At 39.4% G+C, this 22,674-nt stretch overlaps 1 protein-coding gene and 1 long non-coding RNA gene across 8 annotated transcripts in view; one reads left to right on the top strand and one right to left on the bottom strand.

Moving 5' to 3' along the window:
* Nucleotides 1–7,821, top strand: part of LOC109552376 (uncharacterized) — a 59,755-nt gene extending 51,934 nt beyond the window's left edge. Inside the window, exons 2-3 of the long non-coding RNA XR_004525226.2 lie at nt 1,546–1,660; nt 7,506–7,821. This is a non-coding gene — a long non-coding RNA (uncharacterized lncRNA). The remainder of the gene's footprint in view (nt 1–1,545; nt 1,661–7,505) is intronic.
* The window catches only part of KIF23 (kinesin family member 23), a 31,032-nt gene that overhangs the window by 1,047 nt on the left and 7,311 nt on the right, over nt 1–22,674 (bottom strand). The window contains exons 4-23 of one of the 7 annotated variants that reach the window (XM_033851901.2): nt 21,675–21,780; nt 18,108–18,244; nt 17,789–17,898; nt 17,224–17,394; nt 15,130–15,171; nt 14,313–14,425; nt 14,039–14,160; nt 12,641–12,743; nt 8,508–8,587; nt 8,304–8,423; nt 7,956–8,082; nt 7,469–7,627; nt 6,700–6,857; nt 5,914–6,087; nt 5,456–5,635; nt 4,871–5,182; nt 1,961–2,191; nt 1,041–1,123; nt 739–817; nt 42–155 (exon numbers count right to left, since the gene is read on the bottom strand). In XM_033851901.2, coding sequence (XP_033707792.1) covers nt 81–155; nt 739–817; nt 1,041–1,123; nt 1,961–2,191; nt 4,871–5,182; nt 5,456–5,635; nt 5,914–6,087; nt 6,700–6,857; nt 7,469–7,627; nt 7,956–8,082; nt 8,304–8,423; nt 8,508–8,587; nt 12,641–12,743; nt 14,039–14,160; nt 14,313–14,425; nt 15,130–15,171; nt 17,224–17,394; nt 17,789–17,898; nt 18,108–18,244; nt 21,675–21,780 — 2,682 coding nt within the window. In that variant the 3' untranslated portion in view covers nt 42–80. The remainder of the gene's footprint in view (nt 1–41; nt 156–738; nt 818–1,040; nt 1,124–1,960; nt 2,192–4,870; nt 5,183–5,455; nt 5,636–5,913; nt 6,088–6,699; nt 6,858–7,468; nt 7,628–7,955; nt 8,083–8,303; nt 8,424–8,507; nt 8,588–12,640; nt 12,744–14,038; nt 14,161–14,312; nt 14,426–15,129; nt 15,172–17,223; nt 17,395–17,788; nt 17,899–18,107; nt 18,245–21,674; nt 21,781–22,674) is intronic. The other 6 variants (XM_019948968.3, XM_033851903.2, XM_073801178.1 and 3 more) reach the window with 6 other exon arrangements.

Genomic DNA, 22,674 nt, shown 5'->3' with positions numbered 1-22,674 from the left:
AGGGAAGACACAGAGAAAGGCCGCACGTGGTCAGTACTCACTTGGGTGTGCGTAGTGCTGATACCCAGGCCCCTCAGTACTCACTTGGGTTGTGCGTGGTGCTGATACCCAGGCCCCAGCTGAGACCCTGCTCTCATCTCTACAGCCACAGAACACTGAGAGAAAAACCAGAGAGGAAAGATCAGCTCCTCTCTGCAGTCTATTAGATAGATTCAACCAAGGTGAAATCAACACTGCTTTCTAGTCCAGCACAGATACGTATGTTAAAATACCAATCAGGTACTTGAAATTTATTTGATGTGCCACAAAAATTGTGAGGTGGGAGGGTCTTTAGAGGTCATCCAGGTAAATCTCATTTTCTATCAGGAAGAAGAAAGTGGCAAAGGCTAGAGCTTGGCCAGCTGACCCCCACCTTCCCAGAATAACAGTTCCACAGGGAAGCTCTTCTCCTGAGAAGATTCCCATCAGTTTGATGGGCATTCTTGTTATTCTAGGGTGATGCTCTCTGACTTGATTCTTGGGCCCTATCCCTCTACACTAAAAACGGGCTTTGAGCTGAAGAGCTCTAGTAAAACCAGAGCAGAAATACAAATACCTTCTCAGAGGTGCTGGGGACAGGCCTACAGGCTGCACTGGCCGTGTGGGGTCAGCCCTTAGTTGTTTGTTTCAAAGAGCATGAAAAGCTACAGCTGTAGGCCTCAAAATATGACATCCCTAGCAAATACTGTTTACTCCTACCCTTGTTTCTACGTCGGTCCATTCAGACTCTGTTCCATCTGGTTGGGCAGGTGCTATTGTGGAAGATCTTCGTTTTCGACTACAGAAAAAGGGAAAACACAATGCAACAGTTATTTTTTGTATCTGAGAATAGGAAATATATTAGAAATAGGGAAATACCATATATACTCCTTCAGAGAACTGATACATTTTACAGCTAGTCTGTTCCTCAAGAACGAGCAGCTAAGACAATGACAGCCCTCAAGAATGAGCAGCTGAGACAATGACAGCCCTCTAAAGAAAGGAATCTGATGCTCACTCACCCAGTTGGTGATTCTTGTTTCAAAGTCTCAATTTCAGTAAACTGGACGGATTGTCCACCACCCCTTGTTTTATAAACATCACCCTACAGCCAAGAGAAAAGGTCACCATTACACTTTTTATACATCCAAAGGGTAAACATACATATATATATATATTTCAAATTAAATTTAAGACTCTACTGTTTTATGGAAACTCCCATCCACAAAACCAGATGGTGCTTGGACTGCTGGGTCTGTACCGTTAAAATACTTTAAAGATTTGTGTACATATCTCTCACTAAACAAAAGAAGTCCAATGTAATATAATTAGTAGCATTCTTAATTGCAGAAAATAACATTCCTTTTTATTCAACCTATAATTTAAAAACTACACTAGAGATCAAGAAATCTGTCAGAAATTTCTAAATGTTAGAAGGCGATATACTTTCTTCTCTGGATGTAGCCCTCCTCTCATATTCAAATAACAGTACAGTTGTTTTTGTTTTTGTTTTGCCGCACTGTACAGCTTGTGGGATCTTAGTTCCTGGTCCAGGGATCGAACTCGGGCCCTCGGCTGTGAAAGCGCAGAGTCCTAACCAAGGACTGCCAGGGAATTCCCTCAAGTGACAGTACAGTCAAAGGTAAGAGTTCTTTGTTTGGTTTACTTCTTAAGTAGGGGTTAAAACAAAACACATATTAATTAAAAGTACATAATACATCTGGAGCTCCTCTAACAAACCTGAGACTCTAAGCCTCATTTGACAGAAAGTTGCAGATTTAGTTCCAATTCAGCAGATTCGTAATCTAAGTAGTTACTTTAGTTTTCTAACAAACAGAGGTTTTTATCAAATACCCATTTAAGTTCCTGTTGACACAGAGGAAGAGTAAATGGTTTTTTGTTAAGCTTTTTAATATTTCCTTCTCTTGTGTAAGTGTTTTACCTTAATTAGCTTAGTTTCAATCTCCCCATCGGAGGCTAGTTCCTGGTGGGTCAGCATGTACTTCTCACACTTAGCTAGTGCCTTTTCATTTGCAACAGATACAGTGATGGCGTGAGGGACCTGTGGCTGCATGACTGTCTCAGTTTGCAGGTTAGAGGCAGGCTTATGAGCTACCCATCTGTCTCCCGCAGAGCGTGATCGTCTGTGTCGCAGACGAACTGGTGCTACATTCTGATCAGGTTGAAAGAGGAATCAAGAAACAAGCATAACCCAGAATTAACTTAAGGGTGCTATTAGAAGTGCAGCAGTTTGGGCTACATTAGTTGGTGACAATATCAAAACAAATGCATGAACCTTTTCAAAAGCTAAACATTACTCAAACAATTTAAATGTTCTCTTTGTATTTAAACAAAACCAACGAACATCTTTTAACACCAGCTTGTGTATATGTATTATATATTCTACTAGGGAGCTTCCCTTTCAACAAAGCATGGAAGGAAAAGTTCTGGTAATGCCGCTAGTCTTTCCTGCATAGGTGGTATTCAGGACAAGTAATTCATTTTGCATTCTTAATCAAAAACCAGTATTTGTGCCTGCTATTGTGGGGTAATCTGTTAGGTCCAGGACCATGTTAAAAGCTTCAGAAAGACCAGCAGAAGCCCTAAATATATCATAAGCCTCTAAACAAAAGAGAAAATACTCCTATTACAAACCAGAACCCTCCCCAAAGCTGATGGAGCTGTAGACTACAGAATGCTAAAGGGACATAGGTATAATGACAACCTTGTGTATAAAATGATTAAAAGAATGTAAATAAAATACTTCTGAGTACTATTAAAAATCTCAAAACAGAACTTTTTGAAAAGTTCAAAAGCAATAATGGCTAAAACATACCAACTTTTTTCCCCCAAACGTTTCATAAAGGTTCCAAGAACTAGATAAAGAATATACTGTCCAATCAGCCTCTATCATACAATAAAAAACTAGATGCTTCCAGTAAAATGTTATATAACTTTAGGACAGTTAAATTTAGCACATTCAGCCTAAGGGGGAAAAAAAATCACATACAGAACATAGTTAATAGTTTCTTTGTAACTTTGCAAACATCTTTCTGTTTACAAAACTGAAAGGAAATGCAGCAGTCTACCACAGCCCGAATCCTTCAAAGCTGGTCAAGTATGAACATCTAATTTAAAATGCGTATGCGGGAGAACTTAAGTGTTTTTCCCTGTACAAGAAACAAATGAAGCACTAGTGACGAATCATGATACTAAAACATGGGCAATAGAGTTTGCCACTCTGGTTGCCCAAACCTCACAACAAGCAGGAAACTTCCCATTCTTAAAATAGCTTAATGTTGAAAAGGAAGAATGTGGCTCTCATGTCCTACCATTTAGCAAAGGTGACAGATTTCTCAAACATACTTAGCAATAAATACATTCTGAAACAAGCTTTGGAAAGATGACAGTCCTTACATTCTACTATCGTTTATGAGATCAATGATATTTTAAATTTTTTCCTCAATGAAATATTATAAATTCAGTCCGCCTGACCTAATTTTTGACCAACAAACCTAGATGCATAGATACTAGCCTAAACTTTTCTCTGCTGCACTTCTAAAGAGATTTTGATTTCAAATGAAGTTAAAGGACCTCTAGTAAATCCTCTTAAATGTCTCATAGCCAAATTAGATAATGTTGACCAGGCATAAGCAGGCCTTGAAGAGTTTTCAGTCTATAGACTTGCATGAAATAAGGGGGATTTATTAGAGTTGATCAGAAAGACCAGCCACCATGATTTGCTCCCTAAAAAGGTTTAAAGCAAAATCTGCAAAGTAAAGAACTTAAGCGACTTTAGAATTATCCGTTGCCTTGGTAAATACCTTGTAATTCATCATCATCCCTTAATAATCAGGAATGCAGGCCATTAGAAGAAAAATTCTTAAAGAGATATATTAAAATTTTACTAAATGTAAATTCACAATATTAACTTTGTCCACTTACTCAGATTCAAAGGAAAACTTTACCTTAATCCTTAAGAAGAAAATATAGACGTGAATTTGTTTAAACACCCTTGAATGAGGCAGAGCCCTTGTAAATTGAAATGAAGGCCTTGAGATTAAAAGCAATGTATTGGAGATGGAAACCTTCCTTCAGCAGTTATAAAACAGCTGGCCTGGGCTCTTCAAATAGTCAATGTCATGAAAATCAAAAAAGGGGAGGAGGGACTATTTTATATTGAAAGAGATTAAAGAGAGATAATAACCACATATAATGTATTCACCTTGATAGGACCAAGGTTTGAAAAAAGAAAAGCCATTATTGGGACAACTGGGGAAATGTAAACATGAACTGTAAGTTAGAAGGTACTTTTCAGGGTTAACGCTTTCTTAGGTGTGATGAAGATTGTGGTTATGTAGGACACGAAGCCTATGGCTTACTGTCAAAGGTTCAAGAAAAAAAATATTTACAAATCTGTGTTTCAAAATAAAAGTCTGGGAAAGCAATTTTAAAAGTGAAAAGTTCGAAAACAGCAAAAAGTCTAATTTGGGGAAGAGAAACCCAAATCAGAAAGACGTGCTCTAAGACACTCAGTCACTGACTCTGGATGCTCATCAGTTTACGCAGCTGAAAAGCACAGGTGACTCTGTGATGTGCCCCACGGACCGGCTTTCACTGAGCTGGAGGCAGTATTTCTGTGCCAAATGGGTTTAGTTTAGGCCTTTTCAGATGAAGAGCTAGGCCTCAATCTCAGGGTGATTTGATCTTCCAAACTAACAGAAAAATTAGACCTTGTTTATATTAGCACTCACCCATCTTTCCATTGAACTTTCTGAACCAAGTTAGTTAAAAAAAACACAGAAGATTAAAATCTATTGCTACAATGCTTTAAAATAATACTGGCACTAACCCTGCTGCAGTGATCCTCTTCTATTTCTATCTCATTTCTGAGTGAAGGAACCACCTCCCTGCCTTCAGTCCAGTACATCCCTCGCCTTCTGTCTGACACGATACAAGTTTTACTTTGTCCTGGCTCCTGCTGCCTACGCCTTGCAATAGATGTGACATTGAGAGGTGTGTTGTACGAAGGAATTTTCTGCTCCCATTCCGAAATACAGGAAGCTACAGAAATGCTGCTGCAAGAGTTAGAGCACCTATGTAGCTGTGGCTGGCTCATGAGTTGCTGGCCGTTGGAAATCTGAGCAATACAGTTACTAGAAGGCTAAAAAAATTGAAGAGAAATTAATGAGCAAGACTTGAAAAAGGGAAACAATTCATTACTTTAATATTAGCACAGGCAGACATAATTTTTGTACTAAATTACTAGTTTTTATACTAAATTTGTGTTTATACTAAATTTGAAAATATTTATAAATAGAAATTTGAGAAATGCAATAATATAAAACAAAAAATTGATTCTCACAGAAATAGTCACCTAATCTGAACAAACCTTCTCTAGTACTACCAAGTTACTACACAACTACAAATAACTTACCGGTACTGGTGATGGAGAAACAGATCTTCGAGTAGCTTTTTCTCGATCGCGCTCCCGAGAGGGTCTCTCTGGCCGTTCAGTTTTGGGTTCAATAACGATAGCCTTCAGTTGTTTCAGTTTTTCATCTTTCACCCAGAGTTTATTTTGCATCTCCAGCTGTTTGGCTGCCACTCGACGCTCCTGAAGGTTATGTATGGCAATAGATATTCTAATTCAGTTATAGCAAACCAGTGCACTAGTTTACCTGAACGCTTTACTTCCTAAAGATGACAGTTCTCCAGTTCTTCATAATGCTTATTAATTTGTTGTGACTTGTAAGGGCAGAGGAAGGAAGAGGAACTGAATAGGGGCTGCTGTGGCCACCACCACTAAAACCCTACCCCAAGTACAAGTGATTCAGAAGGCTACCGTTAGAGATGAATCATCCCTGACATGAGCACTGTATGAATGACACTCACACATTCTTTCTCCCACTTCATGGTTGTTTCTGTCACCATGCCTTGCAGCCTGGCTTCTAGTCTGCGCTTGTCAGAGAACTGTTGCTGAAGTTTCTGATTCTGGGTTTCCAGCTCCTGTTGCAGATTGCGCTTATCTTCTTCATAGATAGTCGTTGTTTTCTCTAAAATCTCAACCTGGGAAAGTAGACCATTATGTTCAGCATTTGGTATGTAAACATTTCAAGTAGCTTTAAAATAATCTCTCTCATAATCTTCTTATGCAAGCATAGTTACGGAAAGAAAAATCATGGAGAAAGCATTTTCTTCTAAAACTTCATCTGGATTCCCACCTCCATTCCTAGAAATGAGAACTTTTAAACAAGTTCCTCACTGAAAGATGAAGTTATAACTGATTTCATGTGGAAATTACTTTTCCTGAAAATTAAGGCTTACAATTTAATTTTTAGGCTACTTTCAGAATATATTGGTTGAGATAAGCTTCTCTCTAGAATGAATGTGTACCCCCTAAGTGATCCTCAGTAAATGAGAGAACAAACATTACACAGTAGTAAATCAAAAAGCAAGCTATCATCAAAGCTAAACCGTAGAACATTCTCTTCGATTGCTAAAGAGTGTATTACCCCTTTTATGCTTTTCACTCATATTTCCTCTTTTTGGGGATGGGATGAAGATTAGTAAATAACCAAATGATCACTCCCAGTAAGCAGCAGCTGCAGGCCAGTGTAGAAAAACGGCTAAGTCAGAGCCCAGTGCTAAATGCACACCCATTGTAATGCCAAAGCCAACCTTGTATTCTAAAGTTTTGTTTTTCTTTTCCAGTCGTTCAATTTCCGATTTCTGTCCTGAGATCACCTTTTGTTTTTCACTTAGTTTTCCTTGAATGTAGTTTTCTTTATTTAAAACAGCATTGTCAAATTCTTGCAACAAAGCTTTAAAAGTAATAGCTGAAACAAGAGCATGCAGGTCAAGTTTACTCCGATTCAGAAATAACCAATGAAATCAACTTCTATGTGATGTGGGCAAGTTATTTTTTCTGAGCACATGTCCTCATTTCAAAATGGGGATTTAAATACCACTTATCTCACATTTTTCTTATGAAGATGATAAGTGTAAGTACATTCACTGAGCACTTACTATGTACCAAGCTGTTCCTGTCCTACATGATTTTCATACATTATCTCATTTATCCTTACAGCACCCTCTGAGGTAGGAGCAATGGCAATCCCCATTTTGCGGATGGAAACTAGAAATAAAGGATTAGGTGATTTTCTCAAAGATAGTTATTATAATGTAATACATGTTAAATGCCTTGCAAATAAGTAACTAGTAGGAACTAAAAAGTAACTTATCCCTTTGATCATCACTGTTGATTTTTGAAAGGGAGAAATTCATACCCACTTTTCTCTTTTGTTTTACTTCCTTGGAATATAAAATGATGCCTTGGGGACTACTAAGTTCAGAGACAAAATAACCCTTCCTTGAAGATTCTATCCGAACAAAGAACTTAATTCCCTGCAAATTTCTGGTGTTAAAATGACTGCAGTTTTGCACTTACACTGTTTGTGAAACTCATCAATCATCATTTGTCGTAGGTGATGTCGTTTCTCTAGTGCTTCAATCAGCCTGGGAAGAGTCTGCTCGTCATTGATATCCAAAATTTCGCAGGATGGCAAAGGTGGAAAACTCTGCAAAACCACTTCTGAAACCAGCAGTTCTGTATTGAGTTATTAAAAATAAAAAGTTAGTTACACAGGAAAAAAAGTTACTCAAACAAGTTTTAACACTGTGATAAGATCCCCAGTCAACATTGTACCTTGTTGGGCTGTCATAATACGTCCTTAAAAATGTTATAATAAAGAAGGAAAAATGGGAAAAAAAAGGTATATAATAAATGTCACTTATACTTTGGTTCAGATATTTTTTTGCACTTGCTTTTTGAGGGGAAAGGAAGTAAACAGTTTTCTTATGTGAAACAGATTTTTTTAAAAAGAGAGAGACAGGCAGACTCATCAGTGGGCAGATGACATAACAGCAGCTCATACCATCTCCAACAGGACCTCCCCGGGCCTGGTTTCTGTATCGCCTTCCCGGCGTTAAACCACTTATTGCCTTGTCTGTTGGTCTTGCTACTTCAACTTCTTGGGTCACTTCTGCAAATCTCATGACTTGCTAAGATACAAAATAAATGGGGTTTGTTTTTTTAAACAAATAAGCATATCCAAGTCTTTCTAAAGAAATTAGTAAATGAAACGGTAATAGATTGGTCATTAGTTCACTTCTGTAACTAATGGTTCTGTATCAGTTTAAAAAATGTTCAAAATGTTATTCTTCACATCCAAATGGTTGTTTTCTTTATAGAAAGTCAGACTTTATAAAGGCATTAAAATTACCAAGCTTTCTTCATAATCTTCGGCCTTTGGATTCACACACACGATCAGACGTACTTTCCCTTCCCCATCAAAGTAGTTCTTGAACAGATGGGTTAACTTTGAATCTCGATATGGAACCATCTATAAATATATTCAAATCCAAATACATAAGGCAGAAAATGCACACAAACAAAACTATACAAATGTCCAAAGGCTGCTGCTTACCTTGTTAGTTCCATACGTTTGATTCTCTCTCAGGACCTCCATACACGTTCTTAGCGTCATTAGTGACTGATTAATGTTACCTGACAGAAAAATGTACACAGAAGACATTTGAAGACAACAATTGAGTAGCTAGAGTGTGGTCTGTTTGCCTATGAAATCCCTACTTCATAGAACTATAAGATGGAAATTACAAATGACAGATTTTAGTGGCTCAGCTTAAAGAGCTGTCCATATCTGGCAGTGTGTTGCGGGAGAGGGTGAGTACCGTCCTTCAGGGGCTCTATCATAAAGACTCTCCACTGAATGCAGCATTATGCTTCACGACCCATAAAGTTTCTTCCAAATCTTAAATACTGTGATGTGAAAGAGTATATTAGATACAGATGTTTAATATCCTCATAATAAAATCTTTTCTCTAAAGCATGACCATTTCAGGCTACAGTTGGCTCCATCCGGACACTGAAGTCTCCCCTGCACCAGGAGGAGCTCCTGTCTCTACCAGTCAAGTATCTTAAGAGCCAACTGAATCTGTTCCCTCAATATCTAAACAAGGGTTTCTTAGGCAGCATACTTGTTAGTCCTGGCCACTCGTTTGAATTTCTCAGTCAAGGCAAGTCTGACAGATCTATCAAGCCAACAATACAGGAGACCTCACCTGCATAGACCCCAGAAGTACCTGAGAATTTTTTCATCCTGAAACCTTAAGGTCAGCTGACTCCACCATGCTTTCATTCTTAGCTGCCTCTCAAAACACAGAGCTTGGGCTTCCCTGGTGGTGCAGTGGTTAAGAATCCCTCTGCCAATGCAGGGGACACGGGTTCGAGCCCTGGTCCGGGAAGATCCCACATGCCGTGGAACAACTAAGCCCACGCGCCACAACTACTGAGCCTGCGCTCTAGAGCCCACGAGCCACAACTAGAGAAAACCCACGCGCAGCAATGAAGACCCAACACATCCAAAAATAAATAACAGAAAAGCCCACAGAGCTCATCTGCACCTCCGTGATATTCCATGATGCATGCTTTATTTTTCTTGACCCCAACTCCCACTGCCCTTCCTCCTTTTCTTCCATTGTGTCTGCAAAATCGATATTCCTGTTAACAGACTTCCCTCATGCTCAGGCCTCTCACAGAATGATCCATTCACCCCTTTCCCTAATGCCAGGGGTTCCTAACCTGGGGTCCGTGTTGTCCATGGGTACACTCCAGGGAGTCTGCATGCATGGATGGGAAATAAATTACATCTATTTCCACTGATCTCTGAAATTTAGCCATTTCTTTCATTTGAATGTAGGCCAGAAACCTACAGTGGTGGTAGTAGCAGCACCTGTGAGTTTTAATCAGTAGAAGTCACAGGTACCTTTATAACACTATGGTTTATTGTTGATCTCAAGATACTCTGAAATTATGCAGTTATTAGACATGCTGATGGGATTTAAGGCTTTTAATAAAGCACATAAATTACTATATGACAAAGGTTTTAAGAATACTTTAAAAAACACATTTCAGTCTAATTGGTTTCCTTTTTAGTCCTGTATTTTATGTTACACATTCTAAAATATCATTCTGATTGGTGTCCACAAGCTTTACCCCATCCCATGGCAAAGCCCTGCAACCTTACTTTTATTTCCCAGAAGGGTGGTGCTTCCCCTGCAGCCCTGTAGTCTTGTGAATAAAGTTGTTTGTTTTCTAAAGCCTGACATTTTATAAGGATGGTGAGTAGAGGGAGGCCAGCAACATTTTCTCAGTTCCTTACTGCTGCCTTCAAATAAATGTTCCCCATACATGCCAGCTCCTGGGTCAACTTCAGGATCTAAGAGGAAGGTCACTCTGACCTGCCATCAGAGGGCCCCAGCCCCCTCAAGTCCAGTAGACCTTTCTCTCTTTACCACTGCAACCACACCCTGAACCTTGTCACTCAGAACTGCAGCACCTCTAGAAACCTGAGGCTAAACTGTGCCCCAGGCACAATCTCCTCCTCTTCTAGCTCTCACTCCCTAACCATGTCACACCTATTCCCCATCCTTATCAACACTGGTAGTGCTTTCTGTTTTTACCCCCAAAGCATCAGAACCCTCAGGTTTCTACTTTCCTCCCAATCCAGCTAAACCTCTTTTCCCATCAAGGTTAATCCTTTCTCTTGTGATCTGGATTCCGGATGCTGTGTCTTCTTATAAAGACGTAGAGAGAGGGAGAGAGGGAGAGAGGGAGAGAGGGAGAGAGGGAGAGAGGGAGAGAGGGAGAGAGGGAGAGAGGGAGAGAGGGAGAGACAGAGAGACAGAGAGAGAAAGACAGAGAAAGACAGAGACAGAGAGAGAGAGACAGAGAGAGAGACAGAGAGAGAGACAGAGAGAGAGACAGAGAGAGACAGAGAGAGAGAGAGACAGAGAGACAGAGACAGAGAGAGACAGAGAGAGACAGAGAGAGAGACAGAGAGACAGAGAGAGAGAGACAGAGAGAGAGAGACAGAGAGAGAGTTTTTAGTCATTCCATACTCCCTCAAGTCACCTAGCTACTCCTCCACTCTCTCCTTCCCAGTCTCTCTAGATTAATCATCTCAAGGATTTGTTGTCCAAGGCCCTGCCCTCAGTTTGTTCCTCTTGGTTTTCCATGGATAATCTTATCTTCCCCATTGCTTAATTCATGCTTTTATTGGCAAAACCTAAACCTATAAACCTCAAGTCAAATCTCTCTTCCAAATCCATGTACCTCTCTGCATCCAATTACTAGGCACCTACACTTGAATAAATTGATATATCCAACACAAAACTCTTAACTGCCCATACCTGCACCTCAAGCTACTTCTCCTCAATCAAGATCTTCCTTGATTTACCCTCTTCTCTTCCTTCCTCTCCACATCCAGATGGGCCTACTTCTGAACCAGCTCTTAGTTTTGGCTGACCTTTGCCTCCAGATGACACGATTGCTCATCTGAATTATGCAAAAGGCTCCTGACTGCTTTTCATCTCTCTAGACTTGCCTCTGGTAAATTAATCTGCTACACTGGGGAAATGGTCTTTCTAAAACTAATCCTTCATTGACTGTGTAACAGCAGAAAGATAACAAGTTTTGAAAGTTCAACCAACCTGGGTTTGAACCAGGCTCTAACCTTGGGAAAATTACTTAACCTCTTCCAATCTGAAAACTGGGTACGATACAATCCTGAAAAGTCACAATCAAGAAATCAAGCCCACGTATAGTAGATACTATGACACACACTAGTCCCTTAATAACTGGTAGTCACCATTATTCCTTCAAGAAAAAATTCAGACTTTCTAATATGATAGTCAAGGGTCTTAATGACTTTGCCTTGCCCTTCTGCCTCAGTGGTGACGGCTCACCAACCCACACCCTACACTCCAGCTACCTTGACCCTGCCATGTTCTCTCAGGAATGATGCCTTTAATTCTATTCTTCTTCAGAGAGCTCACGCCTCAATTTAAGTGTCAACTCCACACATTCTTCCCCAAAGCCCCCCTCTCACACACAGCCCCAGAATGGATGGAGCAGTCCTGCTCTGTACTCCCACAGCACCTCGTGCTCACCTCCTTCATATACTGAGACACTCTCTTGCACTAGATGGGCTCTCTAGGGCAGGGTGTCATCCTTTATATCTGTGTTCAACTCCTGTAACACAGTAGGTGCTCCATAAATGGTATTAACATAAAACATAACATGAACGGCTGTACTAAGTGAAAGATTAAAAGAAAAACACGCACACAGATTTCCTCTCAACTGGCTTTTGTATTCAAAGGCTCTTGTATTCAAAGATTTTTCCTATCTCCATAAGCCGATTTTTACCACTTTGAATGTTGGAGTAACTATTCAATCACTTAATTTCATGGACCCAGTACTGACACGCCAGCCATAGATATAATAGACACTTTTAATATGAGTATAACCTATTTTATATTTATTTTACTCACTTTTCCTCATTCTTAAAGAAATCAATGTGTTGTAACAGATCAATACCAAACCAGCATAACTAAAGAAAAAGCACTGGTCACTTAGCCTCTACATTTTTAGTCAAATTGAAGACAGTTATGCATAAACCACCTATCAATAAGTGACGATAAACGGGCATGGCAAGTTTCTGAAAGTTGTAGCAATAAGTAAGTGCTATGTTTTGCTCACCAGCTTCACGTAACCTGTTCCCTTCTGCTTTTGTCCGGTTAGTTCTTTCACTTCCAGCAAGATCTACCAAGGACAACTGGCTAATGGTGATTTGTTCTTTTTCCTGAAGGGAAGATTATAATGCCAGTAACATAAGTTATAACTAGTTTACAATGTTCTTTAAATATATTCAAATCAAATCAAGTCTTATGAATACAATGTTTGCACAATACAAAACGTATAGTAGGGGTGAAGGATACATGTTTTGGGGGAAGAGTTTGCTACAAGCATATGATAAATATCCTCAAGACATTACTTGCCCATTGTCTGGTCTTCTACGTTATACTGTGAGCTCCACAAGAACAGGAATTCTACCTTTTAACCACTTCATCTCCAGCACCTGCACAGTGCCTAGCACTCAGCAGGAGCTCAATAAATGTCTGCTAAACAGTGAGCCTACAGCAAGGCTAAATATTTGTATAATGAGATATTTGATAATTTTACAGTCTAATAATTTCATAATACTCTAATAACTTATAAGAAATGAAAGTCAAGAGATACATAACTGATACTATAACATTAGATGTGATTCAATGGAAAGCAAGTGCATAGAGACTTGACTTAAAAGGATTTTCTAGCTAACATTTATCAAGTGCTGACTGTAAGCCAGGCAATGGACTATAAAACTTTACATGCCTCACCTCCTTTAACCCTCACAGCATTACAAGGAGTTTATTACAATTAGGTGAGACAAGCTAGTAAATGCCTGGGAATCAGAATTCAAATCCTGGTGGTCTTTAGTACCATGCTGTACTATCTACTCCTGCCATCTGAAAACCTTCGTGATATACCACAATTCCACGATATGTTTTGAATGGAATTACATTTTAATAGCTTAAAGTTATTAAATGATTTATATGTTCAGGCTCAAATGCTGTTACTAATTGATATAAGCCTTGTAGCATGACAGGCCCAGCAGTAAAGAGTGATCAGCAGATGGGGGGCCCTACTGGCCTATCAGCCGAGAGAAGGACAATCTAGAATTGGCTACTCCTGAACTCTACCGAGCCTGGAGAGTTAACTGCTGACATTTAAACACCATTAACTGAAGTTCTACATACAAAATGAGTCTTCAGAGATAAAATAAAATACATGTTATGATTCATTGTTTTACCTCCTCTATTAGATATTTAAAAAGATTTGTAAACCTTTTTCACAAAATTCCAGGTTCTAAGATTTAATAGCCAGTTTCCCAAAACTATACTATCTAATTAATGGAACATTTTTTTTAAATGTCATCACCTACACATATATTAATTCTAGAGCAATATTCAGTGTAATGAAACCTCCATGATTTACCTCTGATTCCCAAAATTAAGGATTCAGAACAAGAACACACTCCACACGTTAAATCTTTACCTGTAAGACATTGTCTCCATCCGCATCCAAGGGAGCCTGAACTAATTTAATGTTGAACACGCTATGGGAACGGCTGGACTCACGATTCAAATGTGTGTTAGCAATTCGTCGCTTTTTCTGGCCTACAGTGACAGAGAAATCATTGATCAAATCTCTGAGTCATTTCAGTGTACATACTTTCTACCAAACCAAAAAGTATTGTCAAATTAGAGTAGCAGCTTTCAGGATTATATTTATCACTGTATATATCTGTAATTCTAGCTCTGCTTCTAACCTCTCCAGAAAACTTCAAAAGCCTCCTCAGTAGATTTCACTTCTACTTCTGTACATCCTGCAACATACATGTTATGGTTCTTATCTTCGCGAAGCAACTTAGATTGTGGAGGTCTATGGGAAAGAAAAAACATTAGTTTTCTATATTATGAGATACTGATATTGCAACTTAAGGACTAAAATGTCAGGCAACATGACATCCATTCTTATAATGGGAATAAGCCTAAGCAAGACTCCAGAAGCATATTACACTTGGATAAGAATAAGGATATATAGTAAAAAGATTAGTTACATAACAGGATAACAGGAATCTATTTTGTTTTAAAAGCTTTGCTCTAATTTGTTCTAACAAAGCACATGAAACAACACTTACTAAACAATTAGAGATCAAAGTAGTAGTATAGCACCATCACATGCACAGGTTAAGCATCAAAATCTAGCATTTTCTTAATTTTAAAAGATCAACAGATAGAGCTGGTTCTGACTTCAGTGTCAACAAAAAACAAATTCAGAAGGAGTTTGGTATATACCAGGAGTGGCAATCCTTTCAAAGTGGCTGGTCAAGTTTTAGTCTAAGGTAGGATGAGGATGGGAAAGGTGCTGCCTGTTTGGCCTCAGTCTTGTGAATGGTGGGGGTAGAAACATTTACCAGCCACCATTATTCAGCAAATGGCAGATTTCTCAGGGACCAAGGAGGGGCTTAGAAGTAGCAGCCGGCCCAGTACCAATGAAAAACCACCTACATGCAAACATGCCACAGATGCCAACCACTAGTATAACTGCACCCTTCTCCTTAAGAAAAGAGCACCATCACATACACAAAATCTGTGTTCCTCATGGGCACGCTGCAACTATTCCACCTACCAAAGGAATAAGGTAGAAGTTACTGTTTCTATAGCAGCCATGTCACAGCAACACGTTCAGTCCAGAGTATCTGACAGTCACGATGAGTCGTATCTTAAAAATCCTCTGCTTCTAATATTTCTTCATTGTATTAAAAACTAAACCTTAAACCAGCTCAAAAAAGCAGGTTAATCACCACCCTAACAAATAAAATCTGAATTCACTGCCAAGTAAGCACCCTGTGAGTTCATTCAAGGAGTTACCCGAAGGTTACAAGGCATAGTCACATTTGTCAGTCTTCACTTACATAACAAAACCAAGAGAGGCTTCTTAGAAAACAATCTCATTTGGAACAAATCAAACAGAAACTTGGCACATGTGCAGACATGAAAGTGATTGGTAGCAGTGAATGACATCACAAAAGTTTAGGAAAATGGGTACATACAACTGATACTTTGAAACAAATGGGAAAGTAATTAGTCTATAAATTGTTTAATATAAATAAAAGTGGGGGGGCTTCCCTGGTGGCGCAGTGGTTGAGAGTCCGCCTGCCGATGCAGGGGACACAGGTTCTTGCCCCGGTCTGGGAAGATCCCACATGCCGCGGAGCGGCTGGGCCCGCGAGCCATGGCCGCTGAGCCTGAGTGTCTGGAGCCTGTGCTCCGCAACGGGAGAGGCCACAACACTGAGAGGCCCACGTACAGCAAAAAAAATAATAATAATAAATAAATAAAAGTGGGTATACAGACACCTGTTCTCAGTCTAATGGTTTTCCAAATCTAGCTGTTCCTCCACTAATATTCACTGAGTCATATACACAAAAGTTAAGTAATACAACACAGGTCTTCATATTATTTGTCTTGAGAGGCCCTGACAAAGACAGCATTGAAGATAAGCATTTAGCTTAAGAACAAAACCATCAAGGAACAAGATACCAGAGTCAGCTCTGGCACAAATGTAGTTTGTGAGGCCAGACTGTAATTGCTCTTCAGTCTCAGCAGGGCAAGACCCAAGGAAATCTAAGTAATAGTCTTTTAACTCTGGTGGAATGACAATACAGATGTCACTTCTTATTGGTCAGTGATGGAAGGTCTGTGACTATTAGTTGTGCAGACAACAGCTTTAGGCTCCATTCTGTGGGGATCACCAGAACACAGATTAGAGGCTACAAACTCCCAACATTAAGTGTCAGGTTCTTAAAGGTAGCCCCAGGGCACATCAACAGGGACACTTCTTTATACAATTAAAGTCCTTGTCAAAATACAGCCCAGGGCCCACATATATACAGTAGAATATTACTCAACCATAAAAAGAAACGAAGTTGAGTTATTTGTAGTGAGGTGAATGGACATAGAGTCTGTCATACAAAGTGAAGTAAGTCAGAAAGAGAAAAACAAATACTGTATGCTAACACATATATATGGAATCTGAAAAAAAAAAAATCGTTCTGAAGAACCTAGGGGCAGGGCAGGAATAAAGACGCAGACGTAGAGAATGGACTTGAGGACATGGGGAGGGGGAAGTGTAAGATGGGATGAAGTAAGAGAGTTGCACTGACATACATACACTACCAAATGTAAAATAGATAGTGGGAAGCAGCTGCATAGCGCCGGGAGATCAGCTCAGTGCTTTGTGACCACCTAGAGGGGTGGAATAGGGAGGGTGGGAAGGAGACGCAAGAGGGAAGGGATATGGGGACATATGTATACATATAGCTGATTCACTTCGTTATACAGCAAAAACTAACACAACAGTGTAAAACAATTATACTCCAATAAAGATGTTAAAAAAAAAAAGTACAGCCCAGGGCCAAGAGTTTTTCAAAAGTAAAGTCTAAGCTGAATATTCTCCTTAGATGCCTTAACCCAGTGGTTTTCCTAATACAGCTACATATCTAGTTAATATACAGGACTATTCACCAAGCACCAACTGCATGACATATGAGTTATATTTCATTTTGAAAACAAAAGTAAGCTTTATCCCCATTTATAGCTGAGGAAACTAAACCTCACTGATGTGAAGTGACTTCACCAAGGTTAAGCAGCTAAGGGACTCTCTCCACTACTTACTTAGGCTTTATGGGATCAAATGGCACCTCTTCCAATAGGTCATATATGTAATTATTATATATTTCAATATAAGAGACAAATACACCGTAGACACTATCTTCATCAACCTCTTCTGCTTTGCAAAATTCTTGTACATTTATCATATCTGCAAACTCTGGATCTACTTGTCGTCTGAAAAAAGAAAGAAAAAGCCCCAAAGTCTCATCTTACACACTGTGAGTAAATAAATGACCTCCATTACAAGCAGGGATGCACAGAGCAACTTCATTCATACTCATGGTTGGGCCAACAGTTCTCCCATATCTCCCCAGATACACAACACAGGCTTTTACACCCTTTCTCACGAAGAGTGGCACCTTCCCTAAACAGTGATTCAAGGGCAGTGTGCTCAGAAACAAACAGAACATCTGAGCAAATAAACTTACTTAAGAACATCCCTCAACTTTGACCTCACTGAAGTCAATGGTCAGACCAACTTCTCCACTTCTGTTCACCATTCCCTATGCCTGAGGAAAGCACTTGACAGGGTTCCCATGAGGCCAGTGTTACAAATTTAATTACTTACTTGCTAGAGGGGGTCTTTGGATTGGGCGTGGCTTCTCTTTTCTGCCGTTCTAATAAAGCATCAACTTCACACTGTATATCCATACTATTCCTATCATTAGATTTAAAAACCTTAAAGGGGGCAAAAATCAGACCATAATTTTTAGACTTTGACTTAAATAGTAAGAAATATACTTAAGAAATAAAAAACAATATTTAAACATATTTAAAGTTTCAAAAGGTATCCAATGCCTTAGTTCTCCCTTAATACTACTGTATTCACAGGTATTTTGGCACCTATGCCCTCTAGTGAGTCATAACACAAAAAAAATTAAACTTACATATCGTTTAGCTTGAAACGACCCTATACTGTTAAAGAGCATGTCCAAACAGCGAGGAAGCAGTCCTCCTTCCCCTGGAGAACCAGTCATAGTGTGAGTTTTTCCACTTCCCGTCACACCATATGTAAAAAGGAGACCTACAATGTAACAAGTCACAGTTATATATTAATTGGCTATATCTTAAAAGTCCTCCACATATAATTTTTGTATTAGAAAACACTTAAAATTAACTGCTCAACACCTCAATATATAAGGCAAATGCTAACAGCCATGAAAGGAGAAATCAACAGTAACACAATAGGGAGACTTTAACGCCCACTTACATCAATGGACAGATCATCCAGACAGAAAATCAATAACGAAACACGGGCCATAAATGACACATTAAGCCAGATGGACTTAATTGATATTTATAAAACATTCCATCCAAAAGCAGAATACACATTCTTCTCAGGTGCACATGGAACATTCTCCAGGACTGACAACATGCTGGACAACAAAACAAGCCTCAGTAAATTTAAGAAAACTGAAATCATATCAAACATCTTTTCTGACCACAACGCTAAGAGATTTGAAATCACAAGAAGAAAAACTGTCAAAAAAACCCAAATAAGTGGAAGCTAAACAATATGTTACTAAACAACCAATGGATCACTGAAGAAATAAAAAAATACCTAGAGACAAATGACAACAAAAACATGACAATCAAAAACCTATGTGATGCAGGAAAAGCAGTTCTAGCAGGGAAGTTTATAGCAGTTAAAATCTTACCTCAGGAAACAAGAAAAATCTCAACTTAACCTTACACCTAAAGCAACTAAAGAAAAAAGAATAAACAAAACCCAAAGTGAGTAGAAGGAAAGAAATCATAAAGATCGGAGCAGAAATAAATGAAATAGAGATGAAGAAAACAACAGAAAAGAGCAATGAAACTAAAAGCTGGTTCTTTGAAAAGGTAAACAAGACTGATAAATCTTTAGCCAGACACATCAAGAAAAAAAAGGGAGGGCTCAAATCAAGAAAATCAGAAGTGAAAACAGAGAAGTTACAACAGACACCACAGAAATACAAGGGATCATAAGAGACTACTACAAGCAAGTGTATGCCAATAAAATGGATAACCTAGAAGAAACGGACAAATTCTTAGAAAGGTACAAGCTCCCAAGACTCAACCAGGAAGAAATAGAAAATATGAAAGGACCGATCATAAGTACTGAAACTGAAACTGCGATTAAAACCTCCCAGCAGGGCTTCCCTGGTGGCGCAGTGGTTGAGAAGTCCACCTGACGATGCAGGGGACAGGGGTTCATGCCCCAGTCCGGGAAGATCCCACATGCCGCAGAGCGGCTTGGCCCGTGAGCCCTGGCCACTGAGCCTGCGTGTCCGGAGCCTGTGCTCCGCAACGGGAGAGGCCGCAACAGTGAGAGGCCCACATACCGCAAAAAAAAAACCTCCCAGCCAACAAAAGTCCAGGACCAGATGGCTTCACAGGCAAATTCTATCACACATTTAGAGAATAGTTAACACCTATCCTTCTGAAACTATTCCAAAAAATTGCAGAGGAAGGAACACTCCCAAATTCATTCTACAAGGCCACTATCACCCTGATACCAAAACTTGACAAGGGTAACACAGAAAAAATTACAGGCCAGTATCTTTGATAAATATAGACACAAAAATTCTCAACAAAATACTAGCAAACCGAGGGCTTCCCTGGTGGCGCAGTGGTTGAGAGTCTGCCTGTCGATGCAGGGGACACGGGTTCGTGCCCCGGTCCGGGAAGGTCCCACATGCCGCGGAGCGGCTGGGCCCGTGAGCCATGGCCGCTGACCCTGCGCGTCCGGAGCCTGTGCTCCGCAACGGGAGAGGTCTCAGCAGTGAGAGGCCCACGTACCACAAAAAAAAAAAAAAAAAAATACTAGCAAACCGAATCCAACAACACATAAAAAAGGTCACACACCATGACCACGCTGGATTCATCCCAGGGTTCCAAGATTGAGCCAACATACATAAATCACTAAATGAGATACACCACATCAACAGAAGGAAAAAAACCTCGTGATCATCAATAGATGCAGAAAAAGCATTTGACAAAATTCAACATTCACTCATGATAAAAACCTTTATGAAACTGGATAGAGAGGGAACATATCTCAACATAAAAGCTATTTATGACAAACCCACAACCAATATAATATTCAATGGTGAAAAGCTGAAAGACTTCCCACTAAAATATGGAAAAAGACAAGGATGCCCACTCTCACCACCAAAACAAAAGTAAACAAATGGGACCTAATTATACTGTAAAGCTTTTGCATAGAAAAGGAAACCATAATCAAAATGAAAAGACAACCCACAGAATGGCAGAAAATATTTGCAAATGATGCGACCGACAAGGGATTAATTTCCAAAATATACAAACAGCTCATGCAGCATCACACACACACAAAAAAAACCAATCAAAAAATGGGCAGAAGACCTAAACAGACATTTCTCCAAAGAAGACATACAGATGGCCAAGAGGCACGTGAAAAGATGATCAACATTGCTTAGTATTAGAGAAATACAAATCAAAACTACAATGAGATATCGCTTCACACAAGTCAGAATTGCCATGATCAAAAAGTCTACAAATAACAAATGCTGGAGAGGGTGTGGAGAAAAGGGAACCCTCCTACCCTGTTGGTGGGAATGTAAATTGGTATAGCCACTATGGAGAACAGTATGGAGATTCCTTAAAAAACTAAAAATAGAGCTACCATAGAATGCAGCAATCCCAGGCCTGGACATATATCCAGAGAATACCATGGTTCAAAAGGATACATGCACCCCAATGTTCATTGCAGCGCTGTTTATAATAGCCAAGACATGGAAACAACCTAAATGTCCATCGACAGGTAAATGGATAAAGAAGATGTGATACATATATAAAATGGAATATTACTCAGCCATTAAAAAGAATGAAATAATGCCATTTGCAGTAACATGGATGGACCTGGAGATTATCATACTAAGTGAAATAAGTCAGACAGAAAAAGACAAGTATCATATGATATTGCTTATATGCAGAATGTAAAAACTTAAAAAATGATACAAATGAACTTATTTACAAAACAGGCTCACAGACTAAAACAAACTTATGGTTACCAAAGGGGAGGGATAAATTGGGAGTTTGGGATTGACATATACACACTACTATATTTAAAATAGATAATCAACAAGGACCTACTGTATAGCACAGGGAAATCTACTCAATATTCTGTAATAACCTATATGGGAAAAGAATCTGAAAAAGAATGGATATATATATAACTGAGTCACTTAGCTGTATACCTGAAACTAACACAACACTGTAAATCAACTATACTCCAATGCAAAATAAAAATTAAATTTGAAAAAATAAGCAAGTTAAAAAAATTAAAATAACTGCTCAAAAAAGCAGGTTTAACACTACTCTGGCAAATTAAATGGGTTCAAGGCTGAACATAAACCAAGTATCTAAGCATCAAAAAAGTTTTATCAGAGAGGGAGAAAAAGAAAAATTCAACAAAACTCCAAGAATCATACCATTTTTGCCGTGAATGAGGTCATCTACCAAGGGATTAGCCACAACATCAAAGAGCTCCTTTTGGGTGGTATGAGTGCCAAATACTTGTTTAAATGAATACTGAGTCTGTGGAGAAGAAAAAAAATAAAAAGCACATAAACGGAATTCCACTATAGCTAGGCTAGAAATATATCTGTTTAAACATATTCAGATGTTTCCTTATGAACAATTAGATCTAGACATGAAAAAAAAATACCAATAGTCTTTAAACTTGGAATCTTTAAAAAAATTCATGACATACTTAAATTATACCAATTTTAAACTGGTAAAAATTTAGTTATAACTACTGAAGAGACTGCAGAAAAGTCTTGTCTACTAATGCCTCATAGACTAAGGCTGATTTTGTTTTAATTAAGTGACAAAGGAGTTCAAAAGGTATTACAACGATTCAGTTATAGACTTGTGAAAATCCTCAAGCATTACTTCATATACTATTTTACTGCTATCTATTTTTCTTTATAAAGGTGTCATTTAAAATGGCATAGCAGTATAAAACCAAGAGTTTTGATGTACTGCCCCTTTTTTTTTTGTGGTACGTGGGCCTCTCACTGTTGTGGCCTCTCCCGTTGCGGAGCACAGGCTCCGGACGCACAGGCTCAGCAGCCATGGCTCACGGGCCCAGCCGCTACGCAAGCATGTGGGATCCTCCCGGACTGCAGCACGAACCCGTATCCCCTGCATCGTTAGGCGGACTCTCAACCACTGCGCCACCAGGGAAGCCCTGTGCTGCCTTTTTTTTTTTTTTTTTTTTTTTTTCGGTACGCGGGCCTCTCACTGTTGTGGCTTCTCCCGTTGCGGAGCACAGGCTCCGGACGCGCAGGGTCAGCGGCCATGGCTCACGGGCCCAGCCGCTCCGCGGCATGTGGGACCTTCCCGGACCGGGGCACGAACCCGTGTCCCCTGCATCGGCAGGCTGACCCTCAACCACTGCGCCACCAGGGAAGCCCTGTACTGCTTTTT

This window comes from Tursiops truncatus, chromosome 2 (assembly GCF_011762595.2).
Source record: "Tursiops truncatus isolate mTurTru1 chromosome 2, mTurTru1.mat.Y, whole genome shotgun sequence".
Taxonomy (NCBI): domain Eukaryota; kingdom Metazoa; phylum Chordata; class Mammalia; order Artiodactyla; family Delphinidae; genus Tursiops; species Tursiops truncatus.
The sequence above is the reverse complement of the archived record's forward strand: the minus strand, read 5'-3'. Positions and strand labels throughout refer to the sequence as shown.